This window comes from Centroberyx affinis, unplaced genomic scaffold (genome assembly GCF_046629955.1).
Source record: "Centroberyx affinis isolate AG114_WGS23_722 - 3 ecotype Tasmania unplaced genomic scaffold, CSIRO-AGI_Caff_v1 ptg001860l_1, whole genome shotgun sequence".
Lineage (NCBI taxonomy): Eukaryota > Metazoa > Chordata > Actinopteri > Beryciformes > Berycidae > Centroberyx > Centroberyx affinis.
In genome coordinates, this window is record NW_027280238.1 from 166,893 (window position 1) to 183,613 (window position 16,721).

Sequence of the window (16,721 nt, forward strand, 5' to 3'; positions counted from 1 at the left end):
TTCTCCTGTATTGGAATAATGCTTAATGCTGTACTACTTTCTGTTTGATTTGATCACTGTAAAAAAAAAAAAAAAATATCAGAAATGTTAAACTGTTTTGTTGATGGCATCATGTTTCGATAAGAAAAATAATGCTTTAGATATTCAGTAATTCCATTTCACTATTTGCTTTCACTTGACATCACAGCACCGCTCATTTTACAAGTGGTACAAGTGGAACCAACATATATATAAACAGCTGATATGGACCAATGCAGGGCCAACAGGACAAAGATACTAAAAAGATACAAATCGCTCCTGATGGACATGTTTTGCAGTGTATTAAAATATCACTGAGGTCTGTATCTTCCTCTGACTGATGCTAAGTTGTTTGCACCATCAGCCAACCACAGAGCATGTGTTCACCACCGACAGCTTCACATCTCTCTGCCTTCACTCTGGCAACTTTGACACCTTTGTGATATGAACACACTGTTTAACACTGCTGCATGTTACATGAGGAGCCAACAGAGTCTCTCTATAAAAATGGCCAAAACAGATTTAATTGTGCATAACGATAGAAATTAGTAAAGAGTTTCAAGTACTGATGCTCTGCAGCTACAATACCACATTTTTATTTCAGAATATGACATCAGTTTTGTTGGTCCCACAACTCTATTTTGAGAGTTACTTTCACAGCTACGTAGATTGTTTGCTTGAGGTTAATTTTACTAAGAATGGTAATGACTTAAAGGAAGGACGTTTGTAATGTCAGAGCTGCATGCTTTGTGCCAATCGCACTCACACTGACCAAGACAATTCTGTCCAAAGGCAGAACTTCTTCTACATGCTCACCCTTCACTCTGTCAGTAGAGTGCTGTTGATTTTGACAAATGGGTTACATGCTTGCTTGTTTGGATGGGATTTCATGAATGCAGCATTTGTCATACGGCTGCCTCAAATATTGTTATTCAGTCATCTTTCTGGAAGTTGAAGGACTACTGCAGCCATGTTGTTGGCAGAAGCTGGATGTGTGTTTGTGGCTTTGCTCCTGTACCTCTCAGGTATGAAGTGATGGTGTTTATACATCTCTTGTCAAATAATGCTCATTAACTGTAAATTGGAGTTGCTGAAGTTGTTGATGTTGATGTGTCTACACTACACTACACTATCAGTTAGCCCCGTACAATGTGGCCCTTAATGGTCTTGGGACTTTTGTCTGTGTTTAGGTCTTGTTTTACTCATTTTTGGTACGTTGACCAATTGAAGAGCACATTTTGAATAAGAAGTAGACACTTACTTAGAAAATATAAGTAATAATCTGAAGATTATACTAGTGAAGTAGCAAGGTAAACACTTCATGTGTTAGAATGAACCTTTTCAAGTACACTTAATTTACAGCATGCTATCATCATTCAATTAGTGTAGAAACCATGATTTTAGATGCAGAAATCTGTCCAGATCTTTTGATAATGTAAAGCTTCTGTTTCAGGATTTCTGGGACAAGCAAAGATCATCTGTGGCTTGAAGGGCTCATCAGTGGATCTGCCCTGCTCAGTTACACATCCCACTTCAAGCAAGAAATGGTATAATAGACACTGGAAGGACCAGAAATATGTTCCGAGAGAGATCTCTGTAGATAGAAATCGTGTTATGTATGATAAGTCTAAAGAGAGTAACTCCACTCTAACAATCAATGATCTAAGAGAGAATGATGCAAATACATACAACTGCAGAGACGCTACTGACAACTCAGAATGGAATTGGTCCAGTGGAATTAATCTCCTTGTTACAGGTACAGTGGTTCTTTATCAGTGATTCATTACTTTTAGATTAATATCAGTATATACATTTTAACAGTCATTTTCTCCACTGTCATTCCAGTCCTCCAGGTAAAGGTGATTCCTGTCACAGCGACAGAGGGACAGAGAGTAACACTGATATGTAGCACCAGCTGTGATCTGACTGAAAACCCTACAACCTACCACTGGTACAAGAATGGAGCGTTTCTCTATCAGGACTCGTCTCCCTGGTACCAACACCTGGTCAGCAGTGAGGAAGCAGTCAGATACTCTTGTGCTGTCAAAGGCTACGAGGATCTCAGAGCCCCTGAAGTCTCAGTGGGTGAGTGGTTACATTTAGCTCCTCTAACTTCTTCTAATATCTTTTACATTCTTAATAAATTAAATGTTGTTGGGAAAAATGGGTCAGAGAAGGTATATATACTCTTGGTGACTTGCATAAGAATGAAGTTTATTCATCCTTTGAAGAAATGGGAAATAAGTACAACCTTGGTTATAAGGATTCTGGAAATATATGCCGCTTAAGAACTGTGTTCATGCAATGAAAGTTATGGAATTAAAGGGCAGTAATGTAATGGAAGATTTCTTTGTTTTACCAAGGTTACAATCTGCTTCAAGAAAATGCTGTTAAAGGCTGAAAGTGATGATTGTGAAAAAAATAGAATTGTGTGGCAAAAAGATTTGGGATGTGAAATTGATAAGAGAACTTAGATGAATATAATTTCAAATATTGGTCAAAATATTAGGGAAGCTAAAGGAAAGGGTATGCTATTTAAAGTTTTTCACAGATTTTATTTTAGCCCTAGTAGACTGAATAGGATGGGTCTTTTGCAAAGTGATTCATGTTGGAAATGTAACAAAACTAGAGGGACATTGATGCATGCTTTGTGGGAACGCCCAGTGGTGCAAAAACATTGGGGATTATGGAAGAGGGCCTTGGCTTTTCTGTTCTGAAGACACCTAGACTTTGCCTTTTAGCTGACAAATCCAAAATAAATATTTAAGCACCACTTTTCACAGAATGGATGGATTTGTTGATTAAAATAACTTCATATGAAATTATGTTAACTACAAGATTAAATAATTATGATAAAGAAACAAGAGAGACATGGAAAAACTTCCTCTATTTTCTTAAAGATTCATAAAGGGGATTTTTTTTATTTTAATTTTTTGTGTCATGTATCTGTCTGTAGTGTCATGTATTGGGTGTATATGGCTGTATATGTTACGTATGATGAAAAAAAGAAAATTATGATCTAAAAAATAAAAAAATAATTAAAATGTTATAACTAATGACGTTCAAGACTGTGTCATTTCTTATCCTCCTATAGATTTCCAGTTCAGTACATTGTGATGAAGTTCATCAATATAAGACTGCATGTCATTTCTTTTCCTCCAGATTCTGTCACATCGACCTGCTTTAGTGTGACCTACGCTGAAGGGAGGATGTGTTCTTCTGAGCAGCCCTGCTCCATCACATATCCCACAGGTTAGAGATATATTAGCGGTTATCCATCCTGTCTACTCAACAACTGACAACAGTAGTTTAAGAGTGCATTAAATAATCTAGAACTTTTATCAACATCTATCGGCAAACAGTAAGAATTGCATCAACATCAACAGAACTTGTCTTCTACTACACAAGTCTATGGCAAAACCCATTAAATTACAACATTTTACCTTTTGTTATTGGCACAGTGACTTCAATTCTATAGCGCCTGTCATTTTTCAAAATAAGCATGCTTTGCTATTCCACATTAAACAATTTAAACTATCTAATCAAGAATTTGCCATGCCATTCAGTAACTGATTAAAAATGTATTTATCAACTCCCAACAGAACTGCATGTTGAAGTGACTTCTGCTACCAGAAGTGGACGGTTTGTCACACTGACCTGCACCAGCTGTATTATGACTGACCCCAAACCCACCTACAAATGGTTCAAGAATGGAAACTTTGAAACGTACAAAGACCAGTTCACTGTTTCCAGCTCCTCTGTTGACAGCTTCTCCTGTGCTGTAAAAGGCCATAATGATCTCCGCTCTCCTGCAGTGTGTGAGTATGCAGCAACTCATGGTACTGTATAACTTAAGGTAGGAAACATTTGTTTCATTAGTCTGCAATGTTTGAAAAGCAATAAGAAACATGATCTGAATAATAATACTCAAACATTATATTAATCAAAATATGTGTTTTTCCTTGTCACACCATATTTATGAAATTAACATCATTGCTTAACTATTGTTTTGTATTAGAAAGATATTAGGAGGTTAGGGGGGGAGAGCGTGTGCATCTGCATGTGTTACACTCTCCAGGAAAAAAACTCCTCACTCCCTCCCCGGCCCACAGGGGGGTCTGGGGACCGTGGAGCACATCAGGAATTGGCAACAACAGAATTGGGAGAAAAATGGGGAAAAAAGAAAACAAATAGCTGGGGTGTCCTAGTGGCTCTGTGGTCTAAGGCACATACCATATAACTGTGACATCTTGGGTTCAAGTCCAGCCCAGAGCCTTTGTCGCATGTCATCCACTTCTCTCTCTCCCCCATCCTTCCTGTCTCTTTTCACTAGACTACTGAATGAAGCAAAAATATCTCTAAAAAAGTGAGGTTTCACTTTTAGTCTTCCATCTATATTTCAGGTACCAAGGGTAAGAACTGCTGGAGTGTGAATTACGTCAGCAGGAGAATCTGTGCCCTGGAAGGCTCTTCAGTGGACATTTATGGTGATTACTCATATCCCACTGGTCAGTCCAAGCCTAAATTTGAGTATGCTATAAGGAAAACAGATCCTGAAAGTCTGATCGAACATGCACATCATGTGGAGTATCATGAAAACATGGAGAACCACCACATCCTGAAAATCAAAAACCTGACAAAAAGTGACTCTGCAGAATACATACTCAGATTCCTAATAAATGACTGGGAATGGCAACATTCTGGTTTTCCTGGAGTGACTTTAATTGTGACAGGTAATCCTTCATTTTTGTTCTTCCACACAGAACTTGAGTATGTTTCTTCTTCACCATGCACTAGCAGCAATCAGCAGTAATTACAGCGCCCCCATCAGGCCAATCCATTTATTATTTAAACACTCTGACAGTTGGACCACTGGTGTCTGTCCAGTCAACAATGTTGTCAGCTGTCATTTCCTGCTTCTGCTATTTATATTATATATTTGACCAATCAGATCTCTCCTTGTGTTCTTAGAACCAATCGTCATGCTGCTGCCAGAATTTAAACTGTTTCCTGCTCGCCTGCCTTCTGCTGTCATTTACTTCCACCCCATGAAGATAACGTCCTGATGTTGTCTAATCTAGTATCTAGTCTAAATTCTAGACTCTTCCACAATTTCAACCATGCAATAAAAGAACCCTTCACTAAAATATATCTCTTTTACACTGAGTGACCAGTCTAACCATCTTCCAGCCCTGACAGTGCAGGTGACTCCTGCTGTGGTGACAGAGGGCCAGAGAGTAACACTGACCTGTAGCACCAGTTGTCCTCTGACTGACAACACCACCTACATCTGGTACCAGAACAGACGACCTCTGACCCCGCCAGAGAGCCAGAACAAACACCTGGTTCTAGACCCAGTCAGCAGTCAGCATGCAGGAAACTACTCCTGTGCTGTCAAAACCCTCCAACACATCAACTCCCCTGAAGAGACTCTCACTGTCACAGGTGAGCACGGCTTTTTTTAAGTGTATTCTGAGCTGTGTTTACCTGTTATAAGCATTTTTGCACTTGAAACTGAGGTAAAAATCTCTTCCTATTTGTATGTGTTTTGTACGCTATTTGGACAATATGCGTAATTACAGGCAGTGGCAAGAATCTACATCATATATTACTTCATCCACATAATATCAATCAATCTGACATCAATTCAATTTTTTATCAACATAACTGTTCTCCACTGTACAAAAATAATTTCAAACACCCCCTCAAGGGTGGTGAATCCCTCTGCTGAAACAGTAGGGTGCTGTGGCTCTGACACCTAACATCTGGTACAAGGAGAATGAAGACTCACTAACACCATAAGGGCAGACATAGCTTCAGCACTGAGGATAGTGGAGACTACAATTGTGAGGCCAGAAATTAAACAGAAGCTCCAAACTCTATGATCCAGCTTCCTCTTTTGTATTCTTCTGAAAAATGTCATGTTTATAAGGCATTTCTCACATCCATCTATCTCCATTTCTAGGGAAATCAATAGCAATTATGCATGCAATGAGACTGACTCTGGTATTTCTGAGCCCGATTGCTCTGTCTGTCTTCTACCTGTGGATGAGGTAAAACATCTGAAAATCCATCATTTCTGTCATTGTACTTTAACTTTCTGGATTCAAAGTCCTTTTTTCCCTACTTTATCAGTCAGTTTTTAACAACTGCAATTTACTTATCGTCTGACTGATTAAATGCAGGAAGAAGAAAACTCAGACCTCCACCACTGAGCCTAATGACCCAGTACAGACTGGACAGGTGAGGACAGGATCTGGGAATCAGAAACTGCTGTTTGCGTGTGTGTGTGTGTGTGTGGTGTGTGTTACAAAGAGAGAGAAAGAGAAAGAATGGGCATTTCCCTCCTTCATCTTGTGTGTCTTCTCTCCCCAGCAGACAGACTCTGAGTATAAGAACATGTCAGCCTTGGCCATGAACCCTGTCAGTGCAGCACAGAGAGAAGCAGCAGAGCAGCAGGAAGACAGTGTGTGAAGTCCGGTCGGGTCGGACGGATCTACGCAGGGCGCTTTGCAGGGCATGGACAAACTTTCTGCCACATTCACTGAGGCTCCAGTCAGTAAGGGATGATCTGACCGCTGCACTGGGATCTGTAAACTGGGAGCTCCTGAGATATACAGTACATGATATGGCTAATCTGTGGAGTCCACTAACTGCTAGAAAAATTTGTCTTTTCCTTTTTGACAGAATAGTTGCCAGTTGTTTTATTTTCATGATATAATTTTTTGATGGGCTTCTTCTATCATGTGTGTTTCTATTACTTGTTATTCATAAATGCACTGGTGTGTTTTAATATTTCTATGTGAAGTGTGTCGTAAAGCTGCTGTGCAAACACTTGAAATAAAAATGTAAAAACAAATAAATGTGTTTATTTTTCATTTGATGTAAAGTGACGATGATGAAGGCCCTCCAGGCTAAAACGAAATGGGGTTCTTCTAACTGACATAACGTGCCTAAAATAGAGCCAAAAAGTACCACAAACTACCATAAAGCGTACCACAAACTACACTACACACCAACTACACACCATTGGTCGATATACTGAAATTCAATGTAGAGTGTACCATCAACCAGCACGTGTCAGGATTAACCTATTTTATTCATACTGTAATACAGTAATATATCATACATTATCATACACAATTTTGTGATTATAAATCTTTCCTGGTACTTAATTTTTTTTATTTTTCAGAGGAATCTCAGAGTATTCACTTAACGATTGGGAATATGGGCCCTCGTCCCCTCTGGCTTATGGGGGTCTTGATTGACAGAAGACACTAACAGTTCACACCACACATACATATAGACATATAGACATATAGACATTGGGTTGAGGGGGAGATCAGGGTCAGGTGAAGAAGTGAGGGCTTCATGTAACAGCATTGGAGTTGACTTTAAATATTCTGCAATCCCATTTCACTATTCTTTGCTTTCACTTGATGTCACAGCACCGCTCATTTTACACTGGCCAAAGTGGAACAAGTGGAACCAACAAATAAACAGCTGATATGGACCAATGCAGGGGTAAAGCTACTAAAAAGATACAAATCCCTCCTGATGGACATGTTCTGCAGTGTACTAAAATATCACTGAGGTCTGTATCTTCCTCTGACTGATGCTAAGTTGTTTCCACCATCAGCAAACCACAGATCATGTGTTCACTACCGACAGCTTCACATCTCTCTGCCTTCACTCTGACAACTTTGACACCTTTGTGATATGAACACACTGTTTAACACTGCTGCATGTTACATGAGGAGCCAACAGACTCTCTCTATAAAAATGGCCAAAACAGATTTAATTGTGCATGACGCTAGACATTAGTAAAGATTTTCAAGTACTGATGCTCTGCAGAGACAATACCACATTTTTATGTCAAAATATGACATCAGTTGTGTTGGTCCCACAACTCTATTTTGAGAGTAACTTTCACTGCTATGTAGCTTCTTCACTTGCGGTTCATTTTTCTAAGAATGGTAATGACTTAAAGGAAGGAAGTTTGTGATGTCAGAGCTGCATGCTTTGTGCCAATCGCACTCACACTGACCAAGACTCTATTCTGTCCAAAGGCAGAACTTCTTCTACATGCTCACCCTTCACTCTGTCAGTAGAGTGCTGTTGATTTTGACAAATGGGTTACATGCTTGCTTGTTTGGATGGGATTTCATGAATGCAGCAACGGGTGCCTCAAATATTGTTATTCATCTTTCTGGAAGTTGAAGGACTACTGCAGCCATGTTGTTGGCAGAAGCTGGATGTGTGTTTGTGGCTTTGCTCCTGTACCTCTCAGGTATGAAGTGATGGTGTTTATACATCTCTTGTCAAATAATGCTCATTAACTGTAAATTAGAGTTATGTTTCTACATGTTGAATGAGATGCAAACACTTATTTGGAAAATAGAAGGAACAATCTGAAGATTTTGCTATTGAAGTATCAAAGTTATCACTTTATGTATTAGAATCCTATCATCATTCAAAGATTAGTGTAGAGACCTGTGATTTTAGAGGGAGAATTTTGTCCAGATCTTTTAATAATGTAAAGCTTCTGTTTCAGGATTTCTGGGACAAGCAAGCAGCATCTGTGGCTTGAAGGGCTCATCGGTGGATCTGCCCTGCTCAGTTACACATCCCACTTCAAGCAAGAAATGGTATACTGTAGAATGGAATGGCCAGAAGTATGTTCTGAATGAGATCTCTGTAGATAGAAATCGTGTTATGTATGAAAAGTCTAAAGAGAGTAACTCTACTCTAACAATCAATGATCTAAGAGAGAATGATGCAAATACATACTGCTGCAGAGACGCTACTGACAACGCAGAACACAATCGGTCCAATGAAACTGATCTTCGTGTTGCAGGTACAGTGGTTCTTTGTCAGTGATTCATTACTTTCAGAATAATATCAGTATATACATTTTAACTGTCATTTTCTACACGTCATTCCAGACCTCCAGGTAAAGGTGATTCCTGTCACAGCGACAGAGGGACAGAGGGTAACATTGATATGTGGCACCAACTGTGATCTGACTGAAAACCCTACAGCCTACATATGGTACAAGAATGGAGCGTTTCTCTATCAGGACTCGTCTCCCTGGTACCAACACCTGGTCAGCAGTGAGGAAGCAGTCAGCTACTCCTGTGCTGTCAAAGGCTACGAGGATCTCAGAGCCCCTGAAGTCTCAGTGGGTGAGTGGTGACATTTAGCTCCTCATCATATTAAGGTGCCTATAATAAATTAGCTAGTTTGATATATTATCCATTCTTAATAAATTAAATGTTGTGACTGATCACTTTCATCAATATAAGACTGTGTGATATTTCTTTTCCTCCTATAGATTGCCAGTCCAGTGAGGTGGTGATAGTGTGGTCTTTTAAAATATTTTAAAAAGTAAAATCCTGTGTAGAATGCCTTTAAATAGTGTGACTAATTATTGTGATGAAGATCATCAATATAAGACTGCATGTCATTTCTTTTCCTCCAGATTCTGTCACATCGACCTGCTTTAGTGTGACCTACGCTGAAGGGAGGATGTGTTCTTCTGAGCAGCCCTGCTCCATCACATATCCCACAGGTTAGAGATATATACAACGATAGTTTAAAGGTGCATTAATTCATCTAAAACGATTATCAGCCTCTATCGGCCAGCAGTAGGCAGTTCTGTCTTTTTTTTAATTAGCATGCTTTGCTATTTAACATTAAATCTAATCAAGAATTTACCATTCAGTAACTAATCAAAAGTGTATTGATCATGTCTCAACAGAACTACATGTTCAAAGGACTCCTGTTGTTACCAGCAGTGGACAGTTTGTCAAACTGACCTGTAGCACCAGCTGTACTCTGACTGACCCCAAACCCACCTACACCTGGTTCAAGAATGGAAACTTTGATTTGCAGTTCTCTACTTCCAGCTCCTCTGTTGACAGCTACTCCTGTGCTGTAAAAGGCCATGAGGATCTCCGCTCTCCTGCAGTGTGTGAGTATGACGCAAGTCATGGTACTATATAATTTATGGTATGAAACATGTTTCAATAGTCTGCAATGTTTGAAAGGCAGTAAGAAACATGATCTGAATAATAATACTCAAACATTATATTAATCAAAATCTGTTTTTTTCCTTGTCACACCATATTTATGAGATTCATATCATTGCTTAGCTATTGTTTTGTATTATAAAGATATTATTTCATTATGGTAATTTTCACTTTGTACAAGAGCTGTAGTACTGGAGTCCGGTCAGAGCCGGCCCAAGCCTTTAAGCGGCCCTAAGCTGCCTGCCTGTGTGATCTGCATTTGGGTCCTACCTTCCACTCCGGTCATCCGACCGTAACATAACAACTGAGCCACCATGGACCCAGCAGAATCCCAGTCCCTCCAGCAGGCCATCCAGCTTCAAGGAACCACCCTGGGACGCCATGAACAACAACTACAGGAGATATCACTGTACGTCACCAAGTCCCCGCTGGTTCCCGTGGTTTTGGGTCGGCCCTGGTTCCAGAAACACAACCCTGTCGTCGATTGGCCGTCCGGCTCCATCGTCAGCTGGAGTCCAGCTTACCACTCTTCCTGTCTCCGGTCTGCTCTAGCCGTCCCCGACTCCGTTCCTCCGCAGCCGGAGGAGTTTCCCGACCTGTCCCAGGTTCCTCCCGAATACCTGGATCTGAAGGAGGTTTTCAACAAACATCGAGCGTCCTCGCTGCCGCCTCATCGACCGTACGACTGTGCCATCGACCTGTTGCCCAGCACTTCCCCTCCGCGTGGGCGGCTCTACTCCCTGTCCGTTCCTGAGACCAAGGCAATGGAGAAGTACATCGGGGAATCCCTCGCTGCTGGCATCATCCGCCCCTCCTCGTCTCCTGCCGGTGCCGGCTTCTTCTTTGTGAAAGAGAAGGACAAGTCCCTCCAACCCTGCATCGATTTCCACGGGTTCAACGACATCACCGCCAAGAACCGGTACCCGCTTCCACTCATTGACTCCGCTTTCGTGCCATTGCAGGCGACCACGGTCTTCACCAAACTCCAGATGGATCCGGCCAAGGTGAAGGCGGTGATGGAGTGGTCCCAGCCCGAAATCCGCAAGCAGCTCCAGCGTTTCCTGGGCTTCGCCAATTTTTACCGCCGCTTCATTCGGAACTACAGCTCCCGGGTGGCAGCCTTGACGGCCCTCACCTCTAAAGCTGTGGCATTTTCCTGGTCCCCCGACGCCGAACAAGCTTTCCGAGAGCTCAAATGCCGGTTCTCATCTGCTCCCATCCTGGTGGCTCCGGACCCGTCCCTGCCATTCGTGGTGGAGGTCGACACCTCCGATGTCGGTGTTGGAGCGGTTCTGTCCCAGCGCTCTCCCAAGGACCAGAAGCTCCATCCGTGCGCTTTCTTCTCCCGTAAGCTATCGCCTGCCCAACACAACTCCGGGAACCGGGAGTTGTTGGCAGTGAAGCTAGCCCACACTGGCTGACACTGGCTGGAGGGAGCTGCCCAAACGTTTCAATTATTGACTGACCACAAGAACCTGGAATACATCAGAGGTGCCAAGCGGCTGAATTCGGGCCAAGCCAGGTGGGCTCTATTCTTCACCCGCTTCTCTTTCTGTCTCTCCTATCGCCCAGGGTCCAAGAACGTCAAATCCGACGCGTTCTCCCACCAGTTCACCGTGGACCCTGATTCCGAAGATCCGGGTGCCATCCTTCCTGCCGCCTGCGTTGTGGGGGCCGTCCAGGAGGCGCTCCAGCGTGATCCGGGTCCCGGGAATGTTCCCTCGGGGTGCCTGTTCGTCCCCGATCCCGTACGTGTCTGGGTGCTCCAGTGGGCCCATGCCTCCAACCTGGTCTGCCATCCAGGGGTCCGCCACATGCTTGCCCTGCTCCGTCAGCGCTTCTGGCAGCCAGCTGTGGAAGGATCCACCACCGCCTACCCCCGGCTGTTGGAGGCCAGGGTCTCCAGTACCTTGTCGACTGGGAGGGGTACGGTCCGGAGGAGTGCAGCTGGGTCCCCACCTGGGACATCTTGGACCCTGGCCTCGTCGCAGATTTCCGTCAGCGCCGCCCCGACCTGCCTGGAACTTTAGGAGCCGTTCCTGGAGGGGGGGGTTCTGTCACGCCTGCTCCAGCTACTCTGTGACTCTTGTTTTTGTCTTGTCTATCTTTTTGCCTGTGTGGCAGTAAACCCTTTTGTTCAGCTGCCTGCCTGCCTGTGTGATCTGCATTTGGGTCCAACAGCAAGAGCGACTCCTACCGGTTGGTCTGTTCAGTGGGGGGGGGGGGGGTCTGGGGGAGAGAGCGTGAACCTAAGTGGTCTAAGGCACATACCATATAACTGTGACATCCTGGGTTCAAGTCTAGCCCAGGTCTTTTGTCGCATGTCATCTCCCCAATCCTTCCTGTCTCTCTTCACCATAGATTATTGAATGAAGCAAATATATCTATATTTAAGTTGTATTCTTCTATCAAAGACAGATTTCACTTTTAGTCTTTCATCTATATTTCAGGTACTGAGGGTAAAAACTGCTGGAGTGTGAATTATGTCAGCAGGAGAATCTGTGCCCTGGAAGGCTCTTCAGTGGACATTTATGGTGATTACTCATATCCCACTGGTCAGCAGCCCAAGCCTAAATTTGAGTATGCTATAAGGAAAACTGGCAAGGTGCATCCTGAAAGTCTGATCGAAGATGCACATCATGTGTATCATGAAAACATGTTGAACCACCACATCCTGAAAATCGCACACCTGACAAAAAGTGACTCAGCAGAATACGCATTCAGATTTCTAATAGATGACCCAGAACGGCAAGATTCTGGTTTTCCTGGAGTGACTTTAATCGTGACAGGTAATCCTTAATTTTTGTTCTTCCACACATAATTTGAGTATGTTTCTTCTTCACCATGCACTAGCAGCAATCAGCAGTAATTACAGCGCCCCCATCAGGCCAATCCACTGTATTATTTAGACGCTGTGACAGAGTTGGAGCAGTGGTGTCTGAGACATCACATTTGAATAAAAACTGTCAGCTGACATTTCCTGCTTCTGCTATTTATAATCAGATCTCTCCATGTGCCAGAATTTAAAGGACCTATATGTAACAATGACACCCAGTGCTTAAAATGGGTACTGCAGTCCAAATTCAAAATATTGGAGAGCGTTGTCTCCCCCCGCCCCCTCCTCCCCAGACTCGAAGCTCACGCGGGTTGCCAGGTGAAAACAGAGAGAAAACAGACGCAGTTTCCATTTTCACAGATTGAAGAGCGTGAAGCTAATCAGTATGGTAGATAGTGGTAACATGGAAGACAGGACTGCTGGAACTTCTGCACCAAAACAAAACAAGAAGCCTATAACAGACGAGGCTAAAAGAGCTAAGAGGGAGAGGGAGGGGAGTGCGACACCCGGAGCTCCCGGGAGCCCTGCGAATCGTTCGGCTTGAAGTTCCCGTTCCCCGGCCCCCTGCAACACGGTGGACCGGAGACTCCGGTCAGGCTCCTGTACAGCTACTAAGCTACGGTATGTAACCTAGCCTAGCAAATTAGCTTCACTTTGTCGGTACATAGCCAGTTGCCGACAGAGAGTGGGGGTACAGAAGGGAATGAAACTATCATAGTGACTTACATTTGTCAGCAGACCATGGTGTTCCTCATATCCACTGTGTGTGCAGGTTGTAGTTTAGTCCGCATTTGGCATCTGGTTCCGACGTCCTGTGTCCGGTTCATGTGTCCTGCCTTCTGCCAGCTTGATCGGCTGTAATCGCCACATTTAATACAACTCCATACTCTGATTATGTTACTTCATTTGTGTTTAGTCAAGTTTGTTAGCGGTCGCATTTTCCATTAGCTGCAGCTCGTAGCATCAGAATAATAAATGTTGGATAAGATGTGTTCACAGTCTCCATCTTTCAAATGCATCTCCAATATTTACCCGTATTTTACCACGGCTCTGGTCATGGAGCTTTTTCAAAAGAGGACGAGGCTTTTTTGGTCGGGTAGAATCCATCTCACTTGATCCATTTTGTTTGCTTGCTTCCATGGCTGCAGTACGCTGTGTTTGCGTGCCAATTTGTTTCATATCTGGCAACCCGGGGTGTCGAAATGGGCAGTGGGTGGGATCACACAGGCCAAAACACAAACAGACGTTCCGCTCCGGAACGGAAATTTCAAAGGAGAACATACTGGCTGTAGCAGTTGTCGGAGAAGCCAGTATTTCAACTTAACATGTTTCCTTAATCTCTGATAACATATCATGGTCATTTTATAATTTATTACAGTAAATATATTACATATTGGTCCTTTAAAACTGTTCCTTGCTCACCTGCCTTCGGCTGTCATTTTATCTTCCAACCCATGAAGATAATTTCATGATGGGGTCTAATCACCAAATCCTTTATGTAAATTCTAGACTCTTTCGTAATTTAAATCATGCAATAAAAACTTCCTTCACTTAGTCTCTCCTGACTGAAATATGTCCCTTTACACTGAGTGACCAGTCTAACCATCTTCCAGCCCTGACAGTGCAGGTGACTCCTGCTGTGGTGACAGAGGGCCAGAGAGTAACACTGACCTGTAGCACCAGATGTCCTCTGACTGACAACACCACCTACATCTGGTACCAGAACAGACGACCTCTGACCCCGCCAGAGAGCCAGAACAAACACCTGGTTCTAGACCCAGTCAGCAGTCAGCATGCAGGAAACTACTCCTGTGCTGTCAAAACCCTCCAACACATCAACTCCCCTGAAGAGACTCTCACTGTCACAGGTGAGCACGGCTTTTAAGTGTATTCTGAGCTGTGTTTACCTGTTATAAGCACTTTTGCACTATGGGTTTTCCTATGGGTTCTTTATGCGATTTGGACAATATGCGTAACTACAGGAAGTGGCAAGAATCTACATCATATATTACATCATCCACGCAATGTTAAAGGAATAGTTCACCCAAAAATGAAAATTCAGTCATTATCTACTCACCCCCATGCCAGTTGAAATTCGGGTGAAGTTTGTTAGTCCATACAGCGCCCTGAGCTCCACAGGCGAACGGCGTAGAAGCCTTCTCCAAAACAACTGAAGTTGCTGGGGACCTGACTTAACTTGACTTCACGGTTAAAAAAATAATGGAAAACAACCATAAAATGGCTGCATGCAGCTCGTCCCACATAATGCAAGTCTCCGGAAGCCAAACGATCCCAAAGTGACTTGAGAAAAGACTGACATTTACACCATTATTTAGCTGAAATCGCCACTCTAGCTGTTGAAAACGTCAACCCGAGATACGAAAACAAGGAGAACTACATGTGTAACTCTTCCTCAAATTACCAGAAACAAGACTTCCGGTTTGACCGCTTAGCCTTCAAAATATAAGCGCAAGATTTTAAATAGGTAGGAATACTGTTTTAAACCAATTACTTTCTTTGTAATCGGCAAATTCAATAAGTGAGCACCCATATTAATGTTTGATGACATAATAATAATGAAAAATGCCATAATGTGTTCCATTTTAACTATAAACGCTGCATGTATTACACTGCAGAATACATACAGAACAGAGACTAAAGTGGACATCAAACATTAATATGGGTGCTGACGACGCTGACTGAATTTGACGATTACATACAAAGTAATTGGTTTAAAACAATATTTCTACCTTTAAAATCTCACGCTTATATTTCCCATCTCTGCATGCATCAAATTCAAGACACTGCTACTCGTCTACAGAGCAGTACACCAGACTGCCCCTCCCCATCGGCAATCTATGGTCAGGTTCCAAACCTCGCCTCGGTCCCTCCGCTCCTCCACCCTCACAGGTCGCCTCGCCCCTCCATCGCTACGTGGGCTCAGAAGTCGCTCATCCCGGTCACGACTCTTCTCATCCCTGGCGCCACAATGGTGGAACGAGTTCCCCCCTTCTGTCAGAACGGCCGAATCACTGCCCATCTTTCGGCGGAGACTAAAGACACATCTCTTCAGGTTACACCTGAACCTCTCTTGAACTAACCTATCTTCTTACCCTTTTTCTATATTAAAAAAATAATAATAAATTCTACGAATGCTATGTATTCCTATTAAAAGGCTTAGCTGATGAAGACTGTGATGCACAGTTGGTTTCACTACTGCTGACAAAATGTACTTATTGTAAGTCGCTTTGGAGAAAAGCGTCTGCTAAATGACGTAATGTAATGTAAATGTAATGTAATGAAAGCTAAACGGCCAAACCGGAAGTCTTGTTTCTGGTAATTTGAGGAAGAGTTACACATATAGTTCACCTCGTTCTCGTATCTCGGGTGCCCAGCTAGAGTGGCGATTTTGGCTAAATAATGGTTGTTGTGTGGACTAACAACTTTCTGGTTTCAGCTGGCATGGGCGTGAGTAGATAATGACTGAATTTTCATTTTTGGGTGAACTATTCCTTTAATCAATCTTTTTTATCAACATAACTGTTCTCCACTTTACAAAAATCACTTCAAACACCCCCTCAAGGGTGGCGAGTCCCTCTGCTGAAACAGCAGGGTGCTGTGGCTCTGACACCTAACATCTGGTACAAGGAGAATGAAGACTCACTAACACCATAAGGGCAGACATAGCTTCAGCACTGAGGATAGTGGAGACTACAATTGTGAGGCCAGAAATTAAACAGAAGCTCCAAACTCTATGATCCAGCTTCCTCTTTTGTATTCTTTTGAAAAATGTCATGTTTATAAGGTATTTCTCACATCCATCTATCTCCATTTCT

General features: G+C 42.8%; 1 protein-coding gene across 1 annotated transcript; it reads left to right on the plus strand.

Moving 5' to 3' along the window:
- The first annotated feature begins 4,518 nt into the window (after positions 1-4,518).
- LOC139653070 (sialoadhesin-like) lies at positions 4,519-6,768 on the plus strand. The gene is made up of 5 exons (XM_071530028.1): positions 4,519-4,751; positions 5,209-5,463; positions 5,984-6,071; positions 6,204-6,261; positions 6,394-6,768. The coding sequence occupies exons 1-5, from the start codon at positions 4,619-4,621 to the stop codon at positions 6,490-6,492; spliced, it is 633 nt and encodes a 210-aa protein (XP_071386129.1). The 5' UTR covers positions 4,519-4,618; the 3' UTR covers positions 6,493-6,768.
- Positions 6,769-16,721: the final 9,953 nt, after the last annotated feature.